The 22,453-nt window shown below is 37.0% G+C and overlaps 3 protein-coding genes and 1 pseudogene across 3 annotated transcripts in view; 2 read left to right on the top strand and 2 right to left on the bottom strand.

The window, feature by feature from the left end:
• LOC109820911 (pyrophosphate--fructose 6-phosphate 1-phosphotransferase subunit beta 1) overlaps positions 1-897 on the bottom strand; it is a gene marked incomplete at its 5' end in the record, with an annotated part of 9,900 nt that extends 9,003 nt beyond the window's left edge. Inside the window, 2 exons of the mRNA XM_020387106.1 lie at positions 503-624; positions 711-897. Coding sequence (XP_020242695.1) covers positions 503-624; positions 711-897 — 309 coding nt within the window. The remainder of the gene's footprint in view (positions 1-502; positions 625-710) is intronic.
• Positions 6,979-11,576, top strand: LOC109820910. The gene is made up of 3 exons (XM_020387105.1): positions 6,979-7,110; positions 7,210-7,386; positions 11,226-11,576. Exons 1-3 carry the CDS (start codon positions 7,087-7,089, stop codon positions 11,574-11,576), a joined length of 552 nt encoding a protein of 183 aa, XP_020242694.1. The 5' UTR covers positions 6,979-7,086.
• LOC109822525 lies at positions 11,576-14,501 on the top strand. Its single transcript, XM_020388744.1, has 2 exons — positions 11,576-12,703; positions 14,181-14,501. The coding sequence occupies exons 1-2, from the start codon at positions 11,576-11,578 to the stop codon at positions 14,208-14,210; spliced, it is 1,158 nt and encodes a 385-aa protein (XP_020244333.1). The 3' UTR covers positions 14,211-14,501.
• LOC109822093 overlaps positions 15,248-22,453 on the bottom strand; it is a 17,726-nt pseudogene continuing 10,520 nt past the window's right edge.

Raw genomic sequence — 22,453 nt, 5'->3', positions numbered from 1 at the left:
CCTACAATTGCATAATGGATACCCAAACCTATTAAATTTTTCCATTTGAAATATATTCCAGGAAAACTACATGCCAATGATGAAGTGAATACCAAAACTTTCAACAGACGTAGTTAGCTATAGCATATCATGCCCATGATATACACTTCATGTGCTGAAAGAAGCTTTCCAATTACCAGAAATCCCAACTTCCCAATAGATTAAAGATTGCAAATTTACATCTTTTATATAACAGGCTTGTTTAGATAAAAGGAATTTTGAGTTAGTTTTAATCAACCAAAAAAGTCAGATGGGTCAATTGTCAGCATCTATGACACTATTTGACCCACATAAATAAATACACAAAAGAAAACAAAGTCTAAATGTCAAAATCAAATTTGAAAAAACAGGTGCATCTCCAATCATAGGAGTTGAAATATAAGGTAGCAAACAAAATAAATTACGTCACAAAATCTAAACTCATGACAATATAACCCCTAAAAATAGCATTCAAAAAAGCCACCTGATTCCTGTACGGATAGATGAATTCAGGCGTGAGCTCCACGTATTTGCATTTCATGATCCCCGCGGGCCCTCCCTTGAATCCGTACATCGTGCTTCCCTTCGCCTTATCCTGCAGATAATCTACCAAAAACCACAACCAAATTCATCAAATCATCAATAAATCGCCAAAATTACACAGGAACACGAGATCAAAGAGAGAAGCAAACCGAAGATCCCGGAAATGACATTGTGACCACCGGGGGCCTGGCCGCCAGAGAGAACGACTCCGACCTTGATAGTTCCCGCCATCTCGGAGGGCGCGGATCCAGTAGGAACAAGCATCGCCGACGGCTGCCCGTAAAGTTTCGGGAACAGCTTCGCGATCTCATCTGCAACCAAAACGGAATCAGATCGTATCGAATCGAATCAATGCCGCGAGATCCGAGGAGATCGTGGCGATGCTCGGTCAATCGTAACTGGATTTGCGCGGCGGAGGGTTCGCTGGAGGCGTCGAGATATTGGAAGGGGCTTGGAGGGACGGAGGGGAGGGGAGGGGGGTGGTTGAGGCGGGCTGGTCTGGCACCTCGGTGTAGACCCGGTAGCGTCCGGAGGGCGGGGCGTTACTGCCGTTGGATGCAGCGCTGCTCATCGGAGATTAGTATTGTTCGCTTCGCCGAAAAGAAAAATGACAAAGAGCACGAGCTAGCGGCTGAGGGAGCTGAGCTTTTAAAAGAGTCGGCCTTGGTTTGGATCGCTGCTTTGGGTTGGAATGCGTCGTTGTGCCATTGGGTTACCAGCCGATTTTTACTGGTGTGGGGTCCCGCAGAAGATGATGGGTCCCACATGTAAGTGGAAGCTAGCGCTTAGGTGCGCACCCAAAAGAATTATTCTTTGTGCAATCTGGCTAATATGGATATCTAACAGATGTTATGTTACTAACGTAGAGGTGTCGCACAGTGAAATGATAATTTCGATTAAGATGTTTTTTTTAAGCAAGTGAATAAAAATAATACATATAATGAACAGAGAATTTCGATTAAGATGTTTTTTTTAAGATGTTTTTTTCGATTAAGATGATAATTTCGATTAAGATGTTTTTTTTAAGCACAGTGAAATGATAATTTCGATTAAGAGAATTTTGCATTCAAACAGTTGCTTCAATAAGCAAGTGAATCTAGTTCTCATGGTATCGTTTTGAAATAAAAATAATACATATAATGAACAGAGATGTAAAATATAAATACAACATATTATGATTGGGAATCTAATTCATATAAATGCAACATATTATGATGGGGGGTCTAATGCTTAAGTCACATTTTTTAAGTAAATTCTTAACTCATATTGAAAATACAACATATTATGATCCATCAGGACTAGTAGAAGATGTTACTGGTGCGGGGCGTTTAGGTTGATGATTGACAGTTAAGAGTTAGTTCTTTTTTCTTTTGCTTTTTTTCTTTTTTTTCCCTTTTTTATTTTTTGGGATTTTAATGAGGTGTTATTTATTCTTATAGGACTACGATTCGGATATAAATGTCATGTGCTATTGATTTAAAAAGTTAAGATCCAAATTTGAATTTAAGGTGCTATTGATCAAGATTTCAAAATCATTCTATCTACATTCTTGTTTGGCAACGAGTAAATGAGTTGTTGTGTGGCTTCAAATTGTTCAAATCTTGCATTATCTCGGAAAGCAAATCCCCGATAATGAGGGGGATGTAAAAATAGAGTGTTTTTGTATGTTGCTAAAGCGAGAAATGAGAGCACCCTAGAGAGAGAAGACAACCTATCTCGCTTCTGAATAAATGGTTAGACAGACTACAAGCATTAACAAAACGTATCCTCTAATGCACGAGAGCTTTTTTGGGCTTTAAGAAGAAGTGTATTAAAATATTGGGCTTCTTGACCCCTTACTTATGCAAAGGGGGTGTGTTTATATAGGGGGAAAATTTTGATCTCCCACAATTTTCTTGGGTTTTCCCTAGTCTAATCTTCCTCTCCAATTCCTGTTTCAGGCAAGGAGTCATATATATATTGAGTTGAAAGGAAATGATTGACGATAAGGTCAATTCTGATGCGACGAGAGACACTTGGCCAATGATCATTACTTTTGTAGGTTTTTACAGTGGGTTGGGATGAGCAAATAGCCAGCTCGACTGACTTTGTTAAATATTGACAAAATTGTGTTAAACCATTCTAAGACTGAAAACAAACCAACCCATTAGTTTTCGTTTCAGTTTGTTAGACTTTGAATTGAATATATTTGATTAAGAATGGTCAAAAGAAATATGAAAATCAAGAAATTTGCGAAAATAAAAATATGGATTAGGAAAACTAAAAGAAATATGCATATCAATTGAATTAATAAACAATTTAAGGAAAAATATGAAAATTTGTGGACCTAAAGGAAACAAAAAGAAGAATGTTTAATACAAGAGAGAGAGGGAGAGAGGGAGAGCAGTTGATGGAGTTGGTTAACCCTTGACAAGGGTTTATTAACCCATTTGAAAAGTTAAAGAGATATTAAACTCCTTAATCTTTCTCTTAACTTGTTGCCAAAGGGAGTGCTTTTGGTATTTCATAAAGAGGGTGATTATCAACAACCGGGGGAGCACCAATACTCTATCAAAAAAAAAGTAAATTCATTAAAATTAAATATCCTAAAAATAAGGAAACCTAGAAAAATACATGAACTCAAGAAGAAATAAAATCGACACAACCTACCACCCGCGGGTGGGACTCATGGTCAGCAGCTCTCCATGGGGGAGTGTATCTCTCCAGGCTATTGCCCGTTGTTGGTCAGGAGTTCGAATCCTCGTAGCCGCATTCACCTGCTTTCCCTTGGTTTAAGGGTGGGGACGGAAACCCGGGGTTTTATTGGTCACCAAATCCAGCTCAGCCCGTTGTATGCTCACCAGTTCGCGTCCCGGTGGTCCCCACGCTGCTCGCCCGTGCTCTGCCCGTGGGGATGAGCCACTGGTATTAAGGGTAGCTCCTTATAGATGTGAAGGGAACAAGGGGAATCGAACCAGGGCCGCTGGCGGGGCTCCGAAGGAGTTAAACTGAGCTGGGGTGACCAAGTTTCCCTTGTCATCAAAAAAAAAATCGACACAACCTCTCTATTTATAAGCGACATCCCGCGTTATTCCAACAATTACGCCTAACAACATCCCTCCTTTTCTGACCGTCACGACCTACTTCCTTCTATGCAGAGAAAACATCCGATGTTATCGGTACATTGAATTAAGGGAAAAATGTGTCCAGGCCCCAAAAACAGAAACTTCATATGCTGTAGCCCCTCCTAGTTTCCCCCATGTGATTCAGCCCCTTGAAGTGTGACATTTTGTGCTGCACCCCCTTTTTAACAATTATTACATGCCAACTAAGTTAAAATCCCCAAAATAACCTTATCCCCTCTCCTCAATCCTTCAAACCCAGTTCTCTCTCTCTCTCTTCGCTCTGGCCCTCGCCCTCCTCGCCGTCGCCACCTCCGCCCAGGCTCCCAAGCCTCCCCCGAGTTCGCCGCCGCCTCCCCTCCTCTCCTCCGCCTGACCTCGTCGCGGTAGCTCGCCGTCGCTCCCCGTCTCGCCCTTTACTACGCCGGCAAAATAATTTGGATTTCTTATAGATGCAGACCTGCAAAAAGTTTCGTGTATCAAAATTTGACTTAATGCCGCTTGACGTCATGTGTTCTATGATAAATTGAGAAATTTTGATTGGTCCTTGAAATGTTACAAAAACTCTCTTCAGTCTTTTCATTATATACCTACAAAAGTATCAGGCAATCTAAATTGGTTTGTACACATGAGACTAAGTATCAGGCAGTCTAAATTGGTTTGTACAAAAGTATCAGGCAGTCTAAATTTGATGTTGGTATTCTTATCTTTGGTTGGATTTTGTCATGGAATATAAAATAGAACTAACTTGGTATAAAATAGAACTAACATTGTATAAATTAGAACTAACGTGGTATAAATTAGAACTAATTTGTTATAAATTAGAACTAACTTGTTATAAATTAGAACTAATATGATTAAAATTAGAACTAACGTGGTATAAAATAGAACTAACTTGTTATTAATTAGAACTAACACGGTATAAAATAGAACTAACGTGGTATAAATTAGAACTAACATGGTATAGAATAGAACTAACACTGTGCAGATTAGAACTAACACGCTACAGAATAGAACTAACACTGTGCAGATTAGAACTAACACGTTACAGAATAGAACTAACACTGTGCAGATTAGAACTAACATTGTGCAGATTAGAACTAACACTCTACAGAACAGAACTAACACTGTGCAGATTAGAACTAACACTCTACGGAATAGAACCAACACTGTGCAGATTAGAACTAACACGCACTAATTTGGATTTTTTACAGAAAAAAATAATTGATCTGGGGTTTTGGGGGGAAATAATTGATGGTAATTGACCTAATGGAATTTTCGGGCATACAAACCTAATTACAAGTTTAACCCCATAAATTTATTAAAGAATGAAGTAAGTCTACTTGGTGCACTAACGATCTTACCAAAAATCCTGTATTGGGAGCACCATGTTCTGCATTTGGGCACAAGAAGGTATATGATCCGATCTTTCCACAAAAAACTTGGCCTCATATGCAGAATAAGCAGGAAAGAGTCGTGCATGGAGTAAAGTAATATGACTAATTCCACATTTGAAACTAAAACTTCAAGGAAAATAACATAAATGATGTTTATTACAGAAACGTTAGAGAACTTCATAAGCATGACACTTTTTATACCTTGGACGTAAAGTTTGATGGATGTCTAACAGAAGAAGCTCGGGATACTTTCGAATAACACGAGGAAGTTGACCTCTAAGGATGCTAAAATCTGTGAGGAATTGTACTTTCCTCCTGAGAGTATTGTCGACATTAGCAGAAAATATCTCTGGGCAGCGACATAATATTCTCCCTATGGTTCTGCCATCAAAACCAATTTCTTTCATAAATGAAACCACCTACAAAGGAATGAGAGAAGTATCAGGAGACTTAAACGCTATAGTGTTAGTTCTAACACGCGGCTACAGTGTTAGTTCTAACAAGTTAGTTCTAACACGCGGCTACAGTGTTAGTTCTAACACGCTACAATGTTAGTTCTAACAAGCTACAGTGTTAGTTCTAACACGCGGCTACATTGTTAGTTCTAACAAGTTAGTTCTAACACGCGGCTACAGTGTTAGTTCTAACACGTTACAATGTTAGTTCTAACAAGCTACAGTGTTAGTTCTAACACGCGGCTACAGTGTTAGTTCTAACACGCGGCTACAGTGTTAGTTCTAACACGCTACAGTGTTAGTTCTAACACGCTACAGTGTTAGTTCTAACACTGTAGCGTGTTAGAACTAACACTGTACCCGCGTGTTAGAACTAACTTTTTTTTTTGACATTTTTTCTTAGCTCCTCCTATCGGGCTCTGTTTTTCCAGTCTGAGTAAAAAAATGGGAGAATAGTTTAGATAGAAAAGTGAAGTTTGTCCAAAGCTACTTAATCTGATGGCGTCAAAGGAGAGAAATTGGATTGATGAAGAAGATCCTTTAGTCCTCTCTCTGGGTTATTTTCCTAAAGCCTCTAAACCCACTAAAAGAGGATTTTTGGACACAGTTGCAGCCAATACTGAAGGTACACTTTCAATCCAGGCAAAGTTTTCTGTAATGGGTTTTGTTCTGTAGAGTCTAATGATCTCCTTCTTTGCCATTTTCTTTATTTTTCTTCAGGTTGCCCATCATCACTACATGCTGTTGCCTCTGTTAATGCAGCTAGGCCCAATAGCAAGAGCTCTCAATCAAGGCGTAGTCGAGGGCGAGAAGGGGAACGACGGCGAGCTACCGTGACGAGGTCGGGCGGAGGAGAGGAGGGGAGGCGGCGGCGAACTCGGGGGAGGCTTGGGAGCCTGGGCGGAGGTGGCGACGGCGAGGAGGGCGAGGGCCAGAGCGACGAGCTTTAGAAAGCCCTTGTTTTTAAAGAGAGAGAGGGGGGGAGAGAGAGAGAGAGAGAGAGAGAGAGAGAGAGAGAGAACTGGGTTTGAAGGATTGAGAAGAAGGGATAAGGTTATTTTGGGGATTTTAGCTTAGTTGGCATGTAATAATTGTTAAAAAGGGGCTGCAGCACAAAATGTCACACTTCAAGGGGCTGAACCACATGGGGGAAACTAGGAGGGGCTGCAGTACATGAAGTTTCTGTTTTTGGGGCCTGGACACATTTTTCCCTTGAATTAATGGTGCACAAAATAAATGTCTATCCTTAGAACAGCACGCAAGTTCCTTTGTTAGTGTGTCTAATTAAAGTAATAAATCGAGGCCGTCGAATCCTCTTCTCACGTGCTGCTCCAACCGTCGGATTCGCGCAGGATTTCAAAACCCCAAAACCCTCGTAAGCTCTCTCAAATATATACAAATCACAGGGGCTAATATGTAAAAAGAGGCGGTGTGTCATAACAGACAGGAAAGCTGAAAGGGGGAAAAACAACCGCAGCGCAAAGCCAACAGCAATAAACCCCAACAACAAAAACCAGTATTTTTTTTCCGCCCCCAAATTTTCATCAACCGCCAACTCCTCCATCGATTCCAATGGAGGCCGAAGCCGAGGCCGAGGTCATCATCATCATCGCTCTCTCTTTCTTCATCATCATCCCCTTCTTCATCTCGAACTGTGTGTAAATTTGTGTATTTTTTTTGCTTTGATTTCTGCAGAGAATGGGAGCTCTAAAGAGAGCGTACGCTGAGGTTATTCTTAACACAGCGAAGGAATCGGCGGCGAGGATTCTGTCATCGGAGCGCAAAGCTCTTCGCTTTCAGCAATCGCTGTTCTCTGCTAAAGAGGAAGCCCTCGCTGCGATGATCAGGTTGAAGAGCTTAATGGACTCTAAGGTAATATCATCGTCCACTGAAAATGATCCTTTTGTTCCCAATTTCGCTTAAATGCTGCTAGAGGCGAAATCTTCGGGTCGTTATGTTCTACTTGAATTGTGTGCCAAATGTTGGTCCGCATGAAATTTTGGAGTCAGCTATGTTCAGTTCGTCGTCGAAATTTGGTGTCTCAGCAAATGCCTTTTTTAAGGGTCTTGTGGTAGGATGTAGTACATGTTTGTTTCACCTCCAGCATGATGAGATACATAAATCACAATTTCATCTTGATTCATAGGTGTGTTGTTTTTTAGCCTTTTACGTTGTGGCAGTGAATTGTTAGATTTCAACTCCTTTTGATTATATACAAAATTCTGACGAAGATGGCATCTTGGAGTGGTTATTGAGTTGATGGTGTCTCGCTACTCTGTCATATACTTACAGGTTTTGCCTTTTCTAGGAAGATGCATTGAGTCTTTGTCTCTTTGAAATCATGGTTATAACTTACGAAACGAGTATTTGATCACAATTATAAAACAAAATTAATGGTCCTTGTCATATAGTTTGGGATATTTTGATAGGTATGATAGATATTGTACTTGATTTATATGTTGGAAGCTCTGCCAAATTGATTGTTAAAAGGTGTTCAGATTTTTACCTTATGATCGGGGATCTCTTATCTATTCGGGTGTTCAGATTGTTAAAAGGTGTCCATCTAAGCATTTTTGTCAACCCTATCTATTTATTTTAGTGTTAAGCTGCAGAGATAACAATGCGGGATTTTGAGGACTTGAGCATAGGCATTGTAACTCTGTTTGTTTTTTCTTTTTTCATCATAGAACTAGGGGATAGCACTTGGATAATTACTTTCAATGTTGTCGGATGGCTTCTATCTTTAAGCAAAAGTATTGAAAAGAATAAAAGATAGTAAATGCTAATAGATATAGTGGAGTGTTTTCAATAATTTTCAATAAGTATTATAATAATAATTCTTTTTATAAATCTGAATGCTGAATTCTGCAAAAAAGAGAAAGAAAGAAGAAAAACTTTTTGCCTGGTATACTCTTCAAGTCTTCATACTTGGAGTTAACATTGTTATGTTGTATCTTGCTATAATTTGGAATTCATGCTGGCAAATTACACACTGACATTGACTTAGTGCTGAGATTATCGTTGGCAATTTAGGTCCTTTCTTGTTGCTCCATTCTATATTTCATCCATTGATTGACATTGTTATATCATTGTCGCTGAGATCTATTGCTTCTAAGGCTCCATAGCCACTGAAAATGTGTTTATGTATAATTTTTCAAACTGTGAATAGTCGCTCAACATTCTTTTTAGTATATGTGCAATTTGTGTATACTTTTCCAAATATCTTGATGTGTAATTTTACAAATGGTGAATAGTAGCTCGGTTCTCTTTTTAGTATATCTATAATTTTCGTATGTGTATAATTTTCCAAATGTGCGTTCATTCACCAATCACCAGAATGCTCATCAAGAAGTTTGCATGCCTATAAAATGTCTATTCAAAACATGTGTTTTTAAGTTTAGTACAGTTTAAGTTTTAGTAATAAAATGTCATTCAAAACATGTGTTTTAAAGTTTAGTACAATTTAAGTTTTAGTAATAAACTATCAGTCTCGATATGACAAAAGATGATTAAACAAATGTGATGAGTATATGCAATTCATTTTATATTCTCTCTTTGTCAAGAGAACTCATATGTCATCTTTTTGTCGAAAAGAAGTCGCGACCTTATCCTTTTTAAAGAACTAGAATGTATTTGATGGAAAGAAATGTAGTAAGGTTGGTAAAACGGAAATGGTTCACCATCCTAAAAGAAGCTAAATTTAGTCAATGCATTGACTTATTTATACTTTAGTGCTGATTCAATTATTTGAATGTCCTATATATCCACTTTCCTTCTAGTTGTTTACCAATATATGGACAACTATTGACAATAGTAACAGTTAAAGCAAAGTCTTCATCCTGAACTTATGGTCTCAGCTCAGCAACTGGAATCCTTTTACTGCCATTCAACTTCATTTAGGGTTATCTTAGTTCAGTTAGTAGCTATACTTATCATTCTCTACTGCCTAACTCCAGGTTATCCTTGTCGATCGTTGTCCTAGATTTAAAATATAATAGTCTATCAGCCTTCCTATACTGACACGCTCATCAATTCTGTTGCACATGTTCAAATCATCTTCATCAGTTCTCCCTTGTTCCTTGGTAGGAGCACTGATTTCTTATTCTCTTCTTCAGTGAATTATCATTTAGCCCATATTGACCGTCTGAACTCATCTGACTATCTAATGCATTACTTTCACAGTTCTTCTTCAGTTTTTCAATTCATTGAACTAAAATTTGTATTACTGTCTCATAAATTTTTCTTGTCAAACTTTTGATTTCGTGGTCTCATAGACTCCAGAGGCACATTCACCTTCAGCAATCCTGCTTTGTTTCTAGGAGAACCAATATATGAACTGTTGCATTAATTTATTTTCATTGCTCATTTACTTATGAAGTTCTGAGATGCGGTTGTTTTTCTCTTTAGCTTGTAAGGGTGCTTCAGTGATCCATCAAGTTTCTGAAAGGAAATATACGATCGTGTTAACTTCTCATTCAAACTTTTCTATTATCTAATAAAATTTAGTGGGTTTGCTTTTTGGTTTTGTGAGCTTTACTTGCATGATCAGAATAGGTAGGTCTACCTATCCAACCATTAAGGTTTTATGGCATCATTGCCTTGGGGTTTTGGCAACAAAACTATGGATACTAGCCAACTGTAAACCTGTTCAATTCCTTTGCAGGGCTTTCTTGATTTTGAGCCACCCTCCATAGCTGAGCGCAGTTTAGTGGGAAATTTTTTAGAGGATAATGATGAATATGCATGATTGTATTTACGTCTACCTGAAATACACAATCAAAAGGAAAGCATCATCGCTGGAGTCTTTTACTAGCCAGTCTATTGCTTGATTAGAATGATACCTCGTTCGATAGACTCGGACAAGAGTGGTTCCTTTATGAGGCTTCATACAATGGTTAGAATGAAGAGAATTGATCTGACTAGATTTAAGTCTGATAGATTAAGAAACAACCTGAACACTGTATTTGGTCACAAGCAGTAGCTTAGATTTAAGGCTAAATTTTGCCAAAATCAGAAATATTCAAAGGTCAAGGACTCAATAGCAAGAGTTAAGGGGTAGTATTGGCATTTTCCTTAAGATGTTTATGCAAATACCGCCTCTCTTTTGGAAGAGATGCCTAAAATCTAATTCTACATTTTGGGTGGAATTAGCCTTACTTTTATTGAACATAAGATTTCATCTTACGGCACTTCTAGAAATGTATACTCCTAAGCCTTTACTCTTCTAGCCAAAAAAAAGGCCTAAATGAAATCTTCATTCTCAATCTGTGAGAGAGACTAATCCCAATCTCTAGATTTTTTCCCTCTAAAATCATGTATTAGAATTTTATTTGCATAAATTCTGACAGCAAGTCCATATAGTAAATTACACCACATAAGCTCAGAGTACCAACTAGTTCTTTGAATCTCCTATGATTCAGCTACCAATTTCTTAATAAAAGCAAAAAAAAAAAAAAAGACAAAAAAACTCAAAAATTATCTCTGAAACAGCGATGTGAAGATACTATCTCAAACGCACCCTACTTTGCGGGCCACCAGTTATCAACAATCATCTTTTCTGTAGCAGCTATGATATGCGCATTGATATACAGAAATCGGAATTTTCTCTAAAATGTGCACATGGATGTACACACAGAGACGTCCACATGCATGCATGGATCTGTTTATATTCTTCCAATGTTGATTACTGACTAGGTTCTTACTTTTTTCAGGTTAAAGAAGCAGAACTGACATCTTTGGGTCAGGTAAAAAGAATTCAGGAGCTTGAAGTCAAACTTAATGAAGCACAATACACAATTGTGTCTCTTAGAGAGGAGTTGGAAAAGGCAAATAATGAATTGAAGAAAGGGAAAAATAACATAATTGAGCCATTAAATGGACAAAATCCAAATGGTCAAGCCATTTCGGACAATGGCAAATGCCAGGAGAGCCAACTAAATTCTGACTCCAATGTGCATCCTCTGGTTGCTTCTGGAAGTTTATCGACAGGCACCATTTCAGGCCAGAAGATGAAAGGTGATGTTTGTTCTTTCACAGGAAATGCTACGGATGCCGAATTATAATGAGAAGCAAAGAACCTGAGCTTTACAGGAACGGTTATACACAAAGGATTCGTGCATTTGAGCATAATGTTCTGGCTGGAAAAGTGCCTAATGAACAAAATGATAGCCAGCAACTTGATTCCGTTAATGAGTATAATCCTTCTGGAAAGCTCGAAAGGCCCCACACTATAGATTATATTCATACAGTGAAAACAATGGCTCAGCAGGCAAAGAATTCCTCAAAATCTGAAAGACACGCACAACCATCGAGTAACTGCGAAAATGGTCATCCTGCTAAAATCTTCCACAATCAATCTCTAAGGAAACCAAGAACAAGATACATCTATGTGAAACCTACCGATTGTGCTACTTCCGGCAATCAGGATGCAAGGTGTCACCAACAATCAGGCTTTGAGGGTTCTAAGACCAAATCTGGCTCAATCCTTACTACTAAGTCTATCACTGAAGAGCCAGCACATAAACTTCTTAAATCTCATTCTGCTCCAACAGTTAGTACAATCTGTGAAGGTGAGGATGATAAAAGGTTTAGCCCGAACAGTGTTTCTTGCAAGGAAATTCCAGGGCTTTTGTCATACGATAACAGAAGTCTCACCAACCAGATTGATATGAAGCAAAATCTGAATTGTCAGAATGAAATTCCTCAGAATTTTTCATGTAACATGGAAACTAGTGAGCGTGAAAATAGCATCAAAGGTTTGATGTTGTTGAGCACAGCTGAAATGAAGGATGACATTCAATTGGGTGAAACTAAACAGAATGAGGAAGTAAGGCCTCTTCAGATTGACGATTCAAAACTTACATCTTCTGATCAGAATATAGCAGAAAATTTGGACGTGTTGAAAGATGATCCAGTAATACAATCAAATTGTAAAGTTGAAGCAACTTGTGAGTCTAGTGAAGCTCTTCCTCAAGTTGGAAAAGATAAGTTTCTCAAGTATACGTTCCAGAGGACAAGGAAGAGGGGTGCTTCAACTAGCAAGAATGAAAGTGCAAGCCTTTTCCCTGAGAAGGTTACTGGAAAAAGAAAATCCACGGACAAAGAAAATGTGTCTCTGGAGCCGCATAAGCCTCCATCAGTTACTGAATTGCCTCGGAACAATAGGCGGCTAATGCAAGTTGCTCGTCAGGTTTGTCATTTTCCCCTTGTTTAAACATGCTTTTATATCTTTTATAAGTGGAGTTACAAATACCGCCTTGCATAGGGTATAATTAAACTTGTTTATTCTATTAAACTATCATGTGATCCACAATATACTCTTCAGCACTACACTGAAGAAACTGACAGAGTTACAAAAATAGCGGGTCCTGTGTGTATGTTTTTACATATAGGCAATGCTAGGTATGAGGCCATGAACATACAACTCATTAAGAAGAATAAATCTTTTTCTGAAAAGGTACCAATTTTTAAATTTAATTATTAAAAATTGGCCAAGTCTACATTTAATTATGAAAACTGACCAACTTCCTGAATTGGACATTTTTGTGAATTTCCCTTCCGTTAATTACCGGTGATTGACAATCCTGGGTACTTTTTGCATATAAAAGATACCTGGGATTTTTTCTAGCCGGGATTGCTAATCCCAGTATTCAACAGATTGATTTTGTAAAATTGATAAACTTTTGGAAAGTTAGTTGATTTTTGTAATCAAATATAAGCCGATTCCAGTCTTGTATTAAATTTCAAATAGTTTTTTAAATTTTCCTTTTTAAAAAAAATAAGCTGCCAAGAGGTAGGAGCGGTGAGGGCAACCAACTCTTATGCGGCTAGCGGGACAAGGCTTCATCAGTAGCCATCTCTTGATTATGTACCAAAATGAGTTGCCACCTCGTACCCGTTTGTCTATATATGGGTAATGTACATTACACGTAGGGTGTACTTAAAAACTTCACATACCTATAAAAATATATGTTAGGTCATTCATATTACTGATCATGTACTTAAAAAGTTTATTTACCTATAAAAATATATGTTAGGTCATTCATATTACTGATCCAAACCGTTCATTGTGACCTATACATCATCAAGCTTTGGTAGACCAAAGATCACATGGTTTGGAATATTTTATCCTACAATTTAAGCAACTTAAACTAAACAACTTTTAAACCATCATGGACCGTCCATTTCAGACCATGAGATGTATAATTTAAAAATATTAAATCCATGAAACTTTTTGTCCCCGTGATTTTTACAATATATGCATCACAATGAAAGTTTTAGATCATTGACAATAAATGGCATAGTATATATTTATATGCATCACAATGAAAGTTTTAGATCATTGACAATAAATGGCATAGTATATATTTTTATAGATGCGAACATTTTAGTTAAAACCTGTCTAATATAACCTTACCTTGTATATGATCTGGTCAATCAATTTAATCTCAACTTCACATTATTAAATAAATGCTTGCATTAGGACAGATCCAAATCTGAGAGGGTAAGTGTTATTTTCCATTTCATGAATCACATCCCAAAGGTAATCGTGACTAGATTAAAAAATAGAAATAAAGCCGTGAAATCTTTGGGTGAGCTCCCTGTTATTGTTTGCGTATTGATTTTTCTTCCTTTATTAATCATGGTGTCTGTATTCTTGTCTTCAGCTCATTTCATTGTCTGAAAAAAGGTGGTGACCTTTTATTCAACCAAAAAGTCAACCTCTAAGGCGGCTATTTTCCATTCCAAGTGTCCTGCACTTGGATCTGTATCTTGCGATGCTGAGTTGAGGCCACCGAGGATGCGGCGTAATTTTCTTCAGCAGCAGTATAGTAATTATATACTATGAGTTATGATAAGCATATATATATATTTTTTATTTCTATTTCCCCTATTAAAATGTAATTCTTAAGCATGATCTACAAACAGCAGAGGGTCTGTGGTGAGTTGCTCTTTTCCTTACTGTTTACATGTCTCTTGTTCTTTCATGTCCACCAGCTGCATAATTCTGCAGCTTTCCCTGTATACAGCTTAAATGGTGTCCCTCTTGGAGTTATTGCTGCTGACGGTAAATTGCATTTTCACTATAAATGCTGGTTAATCCTTTACTATTAGCAAACAAGGAGAGCAGTATTGTGCGAGTCAGTTTTTTGTTTCGCGTTCATCAAGTGCAGTTTCTTCGCATGATTACAGTACAACAACCATCTTTGTTGTTTCACAGTTTCTTTTTCTAAGCACGATAGATGCTGCTGCTGCTTCTTTATCTTCACCTAATCTTTGCTTCCGCTGGTTGGGTTGGGTACTGAAGAAAACTATGAATGGCAAGGAAAAAGATGGACGGCTATATCGGTCTTTGTACACTATCATTGTTTCCATCTGTTAGGTCATCAGCAAAATTCTAGTTGGTTACGATTACTAAGTTGAGGGGGGTGATCAAAGTGATAACATTATTCTTATCACGGTCGATAGTTTTTCAGACGCTGTTTGTCATAAGAAACAGATGTTGAAGCCATGTATGCTAGATTTAACATTCAAAAGAAAGACGATAGGAAATTTATCGACTTTATTAGGCAAAAGGAGTTGCTTGAAGCCTTCACTGTAAATTTAACCGTATGAAAACACGGACATTACCGAGAACAAAAGAAGGTAACATCTCAACAATAACCAACCATCACAAAATAAAAATAAAAATTTGACCCTTCAGCAACGAATTATTTATTTCAACAGCAGGAGATGATAGACTTAAAAGCATATAATGGAAGCGGAACCCGCCTCAAGGTTATGAAGAATGGTATACCTATAGTCTACAAAGAATAGGATCTCAAAATCAGATGCTGGGTACAAAAACCTCTTTACATCTCTCAATTGTTTACCTCTCTGCAAAACCTCAAAAAAGAAATTACCCCAAATAAAAGGGGGCCTTTGTACCCAACATCAATAAAAAATAAAAACAAAAAAACTGACAAAGAAATTGCCATAGAAACACCAACTAAACAATGATTTGTCTAGTATTTATTGGTAAGTGCTTTGAGGTGGTGCTGGAGGCAATCTATTGGGGGTTCGGCGGTTAGAATTTGATGCTGAATTACTTGAATCATCACCGTTCTGTGGTGGATCACTGTAGCGTCTGCTATGACCGCTGCTGCTGCTGGACCGGCTGAATGAATTTAATCCACTAGCAGCAGAGTCGAATGCATTCCTCCATTCCTCACTAGAGGGCGCATTAGACCTTGGACTACTCTCTGTAGAAAATTAAGAGTCTCAGTAAGTTAAAGAATGTTAATCAAATCATTTGATTAATACTGTAGGAACTTAATTTGTAAGAAACATCAAGCAGAAGAAAAAAAAATTCTCCAGCGTAACGTGCAAAAATGTAAACCAGGAGCTTCATACAAAAATATAGACAATTAAAGATAAGCAGGAGAGAGACATATTAGAATAGCTAGTACATTAGGAAAGTTAGAAAAAATTTTGTTTTGCTTCCACATTGAGAAACCATGTAATATTATCGTAATTGTTTTCCTACAACTGAAACCTGACTATCCCTCTTTGGGATTATGCGACTTTCCTAACATAACCATACACATACACTAAATCTGCACTAAATGGAACTACAAAAGACCTGGCTGCATCCTACGTTCTCACAAAAAGAAAGAACAAGAATTACGATCACTTTGATTAGATAGGTTAATCCTGCGCAGAAAGGTCACCAGAATTTAAATCATTTTGTAGGAAATAACTACAAAAGAAGTGTTGTGGCAAACAAATAGTTTAGCTCAAAGCCGCAAACTAATAAATGAGTAACATAACTCATGCTGAAACATGCAAACTTTAATATATGCTTTTACCCATTAATTCACTTTGATCATTTGATGACTAATGCTATATTACAAAACATGTGCCTTCTCATTTTCTAATCCTGGCGGGACTGAATAGTGTCCCATAAGGAAGCACGACTTCAAATCAGTATTTTCCATGAAAAGACAACCGACATTATGTATTGCTGTCAATGTGATGTCAACCCTCGAAGCGTGCCTAGTTCTTGTTCTGTTAAAGATAGGCAAAGGAAGGGCTTTAATAAAACCCGGTACTGGTTACATAAGAGAACACTTGTTTACAGGAAAGGTAAGCTCACGAAACGAAAGCATTGGCACATATTTCTTGAATTGTGTTTTGACTATATTTAAGTTCCGGTAAGAGGCTGAACAATTTTCATTTGTAATGGGTTTTGTCCCTTATGAATAATATAGTAATAAGGAAACCAAGTGCAGTGGCAAAATCTAGAGACCTACTTAATTGATCATGAGTCATGAAACCAAGTAGCAACCCTTCAAACTTATTGGACACGATAGCCTGCATGAAGGACGAAGAGAGTAATGATATTTTAAGGTATTAAATTAAGATGAAGAGCCAAATTGAGACGTAAATCTAAGAGCCCAAGTTCTGTGTGCTAAACTTGCTCTTTTGATTAGGGTGAAATATATGTTTAAAGAACACAGTAAAATATCATTTTACGAGGTTTAATTTCCAAACTTAACAAGAAATACTAACATGAAATAGCTGTAAAAGAAGGTCATAAATTTCAGAATCACAACTAGATTTCTGAACAGCCAAGTAGCTCAGGCATAAAGCAAAGTGGTTAACCTAGTTACAGGATCAGAGAAATATTGAAGTCAAGCTACCTGCTCCAGTCTCAGTGTCTGACCAGCTAGCTGCAGTCACACGATTGTCATGAACACCTAGCTGGCGAGTAAGTTTTGCGAGAAGAGATGACTGCTTTTCAACGCGTTCTCGCTTTTGTTTGACATTTTGGTCTTCTTGAATCAGTTCTTCAATTCTAGCTGTGCTTTGTGAACTAGTAACCAGACAAAAGCTAGTCAATAAAGAAGTTCTTAGTGGAATTCTGAATGTTTGTAGGCGTAAAGATGATCATGACATCTCCTAAGATAATGATGTTGATTCATGGAATCTAAATTTAGGCTAGTATTATATGTGGAACTTTGAAAGTTTTTCAGTGTAAGAACCTCTTGCTTTCCAGAGAAGTCATGGTTTTACATTTGCATGTTTGGCAAGAATTACCTTATTTTTGTATATAGATGATTGAGCATGTCCTCTTTTGCTTTCTCAACTTGGCAAAGCACCACAGCCTGCTCTATCAGACACAATTATGAGATATTGATGATTCTGGTAACTGATCGATAGAGGCGAAATAAAGCATTCTTACCTTAGGGACGTTGGCAGCAAGGCTGTTCAAGACAGCTTCTACATAACCCCGAACTTCTTGAGACATCCATCTTAGTTCTTCTTCGGGATCAGCAGGTTTTCTTGCCATGGTGTCCTACAATTACATGCTGGTTAGAGTTAATGTTTGAAACTGTAGTTGTCCTATGTGGATAATAATGGAGTGGATAGTTAAGTTCTTAGATCCATTAAAAAAAAAGAAGGTAACTTTTGAGCTTAGCATAAACAATAGCATGTAGCTTCACAATGGCGGAGCCATAATAGGCCAAGGGGCCTTGGCCCCGCCTTGAAATTGTAATAAAAACATGTAAATAGGACTAATTTACTAATAGTAATTTTGTAGATAGTAGAATGCATAAGATAGCTCAGCTTTTTCAAATTTAATCCTCTACATTCCTTTCTGTGATATTAGTCCCGCAAATCTTTCATGTTTGAAAATTAGTCCTCCGAATCTTCATATTTTGAGAGCTTAGTCCCCAAATTCTATATTTTTAAACTAAAACCCAAAATGTTGGAAGTGATTTGAAATTAGTCTCTCGGTTAGTTGAAAGATTATTCTACCCCAAATCAAACAAATGTTAAGTTGGGAGACTAATTTCAAAATAGTTATAAGAGTTGGAGACTAATTTAAAATTTTCAATGATTTTGGGGAACTAATATCAAAATATTAAACATGCAAACCCATTATTTATCCACACTTAAATAGTATATGGTTTAATCTTACTAGAGAACCATCTGATAGGCTTTGCCTCTTGGAGGGCTGAGTAACATTTCCTATCTTATTCATCCACTCGACCTTGTCAGCCATACTTTCAGCCTTCAACACAAGAGCACTATGAGCTGCAGAATTGCAGCCTTTGGTATCAGATAAAACTAACAATTAAAGGTGAAGAAACAAAAATAAAATAAGTAGATGTTGCAAACTTGTGGGAGGGATGGAAATTTGAAGCGAACCTGAAATTAACAGGTTTTAGTTGTGTAACTATGTGTCGACCATTATAGAGTTGATCTAAACACCCTGTCAAACAAACAGGTAGGGTTTGCCTTACAAACTTTTAAGCTATTTTGGCCAAAGGCAACATGATGATATTGAGTAATATGGTTCTTTTACATTTCTGAACCTTCACCTGCTAGCTGAGGTAAGTCATGGTACTAATACGAATCCTACTTATGGATTTATTTTGTTTAAGCTCTATCATATTAAAGGAACCTGACTGTCCTATCAAAACTGTTCCGACCAACACTATCCTTCAAAACAAGGGTTGGATAAAAATCTGACGCAACCTGGAAGTTAAAGGTTGGGTAGATTCTGACTAAATGGTTATACGTAAGCATTTTTTATTTTTTTTATTTTTTTGAGAAAATGATTATATGTATGCATTTTATCTGTATGCATGCACACATAACAAATGCGTAAGTATCAAAATGATTACGACGAACTATCCCAAGTGTACCATGTTGTGCCTCATTACTGAAATAAAATGAGCAAATAACCTTTTAGAACAGATTTATATGGAACTTTGTTTGTGATCTTAAACATAAGGCTTGGGCCTTTTCCAGAATCCTCTCCTCCCCTTTTCTTTGAGTCCTTGGAGTTTTTTGAAAGGTCATCCTCATCCATCTCTTCAATATTACATTCCTGCAGGACATAACACCATGCTGTGATGAAGCTGCAATGACTAACTTGCTACACTGCAAAGAAGGATAACAAGCTCAACCATTACATGATATCCTACCTTGTTTCTGTTCTACTAAAGCAAGACGTGCAATTTCCGAGACAGAGGCTTATGAAATAGTTAAGATTTATTACATAAGATGGATACTAATCCTTCATTAGTAAGATATTGTAATACTCCTCAACAAACTGGAGCAACAGGACAAGTGGTGTCTAATATTTCCACTAGGCTGATGCAATATTCTGTCTGTGTAATTCCTTTTAAAGTGTTTCTCGAGTCTAATTTGGTTGTAGCATGTTCAATATTAACAGTCAACTTTTAATGATTTCCGTCAGAACATAAAAGACCTTTTAATATATTTTCTTAAATTCTTAATATGTAATTGATCCCACATAATCCTTTGCATGTCATTGCCAACCATAAAGAAGAAGAAATTTGAACCAAAGAAAATCTAGGTGGGAGGTTTGCTTTTACCTAGAAATAGGCCGTTACATTTTCCATTAGGATATCTAGTTCAGATTTTTTTTTTCATTCATATGTCTTCTATCAATTAGATAAGGATAGTTAACTTGGGATATTAATGTTTTTGACTGGAATTTCTGAAAATAAAATCTTTGTTGCACAAAGAAAATGACTTTTGACTTAAGTAATTGCAGTCTCATCTCCTTTCTTCTCTCTGGTTTTTTCTTTTTCACTTCATCAAAAACTTTTACATCCGTTAAATAGGTTATCTACCAGAATCCATGTAGATATCAAAGCATTAAACATCTAAGAAAATTTCAAATACTTTTTAAGCAATCAATATGCAAGACTACATCATTTGATTTTTATGTGAGTTATATAGAACATTTGTGAAATGGGTCACTTTCAAATACTTGATCCTTAAATAACAATAACAGTGATGATTACAGATCTTGCAGAAGTCGGTCTGTATGAAGACTGAATTTTGGCTATTTTCTTTGGTATATGGAGACTGAATTTTTGATAGATAATCCTCGAATAAAAAATTTCTTTTTCAATTACCTCATCAATTCCTCTCCTGGGCAGGAAACCAGCACCAGAACTCAACAAGTTGCTGGCCATCAAAAAATTAGCGAGATCATTTTTGGAGCACTTTTAGTAGAGATTATGTGCTTCACAGCAACTAGCGTTTTTAATCAAGAATGCTGGGATGATGAGTATGAATTATTATGAAAACCAAGATAGAAACTGTTGGACTGGCCACAGCAACTATTTAAAGGACATGGTAACAAGAGATGAAGTAATCAAAACTTAATTAGAATAAACCAATAGAGGTTAAATATATAGGATCCTATTTAAACTGAGAAATCAAGTAATCAATTGCCCACGCCAATCACCAATCACTAATAAGGCAACTTAAGGATATCAGCTTTCCAGGAGGATACAACACCATAAAATTTATGCAAGAAAACTTGCGTGTTAACAGAGGGAAAACCATCTAGGGACTTGGCCGACTAAAATTAATTTACTCCATTTGAGACATGAAGCTACAATATTTGGGATTTATCACACAAGAAATTAAGCTAAATAGAGGATCATGCTATTAAAAAACTTTGCAAAAATGTTGAACGCTCAACAAGTATAAAGGGAGATATTTTATACCTCCAAAGTAATGACACCACGAAAATGTCTTTCCTCTTGCTTCTTGGTATAACCAAGCTGATAAAACAATGTAAAACATTGATCCTTCACTCACGGGAATTTGAAGAGTAATTATATGGACAAAGGCAAGAGTTATCACACTGCGCACCTTTCCACTCTTCTCATTTAAAACAAACCATCTCCTAGTCCAGCCATTTGCTTTTCCACTTTTTTTCAACAGAAACCCTGAAAGAGTAATGCAAGGCATGAAGTATTTTAATGATATGCATTGATATAACTTTATAGCAACTTCCTCTCTATATGAGGGTGAGGATAGCTATATAATTATGGGTTACTAATATGTATTACTAATGGTTAACACCTTATAATGGTTAGCATAAGGATAGGGTTGTTCTTTACTTTTTTTTGGACCACATATCTACATTTAAGATTTACATAAAGGTATAACATTTTTCTATCAAATAACTCTAAGGAGTGGATGATGACTGCTAATTCTCAACAGTGAAAACACACACATTGACCGAAAAAGGTGAATGCCTAAATGCTAGATTATATCAATGGATGACCCTGTCAAATATCCACATAACTACGACAAAACTCCGTAAGTTGTGGAGAGGGTTGATAGTTATAGTTTTATATTCTAACATGCCCTACAGGCTGAGAAGCTTTTTATGGACCAAAACATGAACAAACGCAACGGTATCAATTTTTAACATCTGCGTTTTTAAATATGTAGCTGGTGGGATTTGAATTGCTCTAATACTATGTTAAAAGTCCATGTCACTACTACAAAACTCCAAAGTTGTGTGAGTATTGAGGGTTAAAGTTTTATACTTTAGCAGACCCAACATTAAATTTCAATGTAAAAAAAAAAGATTCGATAAGTCAAATTTTGAAATGTGGCTTCCATAGTTAAAAATCCAAACTATTCAAAGTGGCCGACTATACATAAACTACCCAGAAACAAAATTTGAACAGATTTGAACATATTTTACCCGTGTATAATATGTTGATGATATGCCGTCGACATCAGCGTTTCTGAGCTTTTGTAATGTTGTTTAAAACCCATCTACTTTTTTCCATTGAATTTAACGAGTAAAGTGGATCCATCACTTCCTATCTTTGAAGCTCATCTGGTAGATGGGTTGTCACCTCATAAACATTATTCCCCGCACTGTATGTATTCCGGTTTATCAAATTATATTAAATCCATCTGCCATTGACAAATGAGTTATCGGAAGTTACATCCAGATGATGATCAAGAACAAGAAAGCCAATAATGGTGTTAGGATGTATTGGATGAGAACAAAGATCAACTACCTCCATATAAAGTGTATAATATCAAGAAGTTTATGATTCTCAAGATGTTCACAACTGGAGTTTGTGCTCACATGGGTTTG

Source organism: Asparagus officinalis, chromosome 8 (genome assembly GCF_001876935.1).
Source record: "Asparagus officinalis chromosome 8, Aspof.V1, whole genome shotgun sequence".
Classification (NCBI taxonomy): Eukaryota; Viridiplantae; Streptophyta; class Magnoliopsida; order Asparagales; family Asparagaceae; genus Asparagus; species Asparagus officinalis.
The sequence above is the reverse complement of the archived record's forward strand: the minus strand, read 5'-3'. Positions and strand labels throughout refer to the sequence as shown.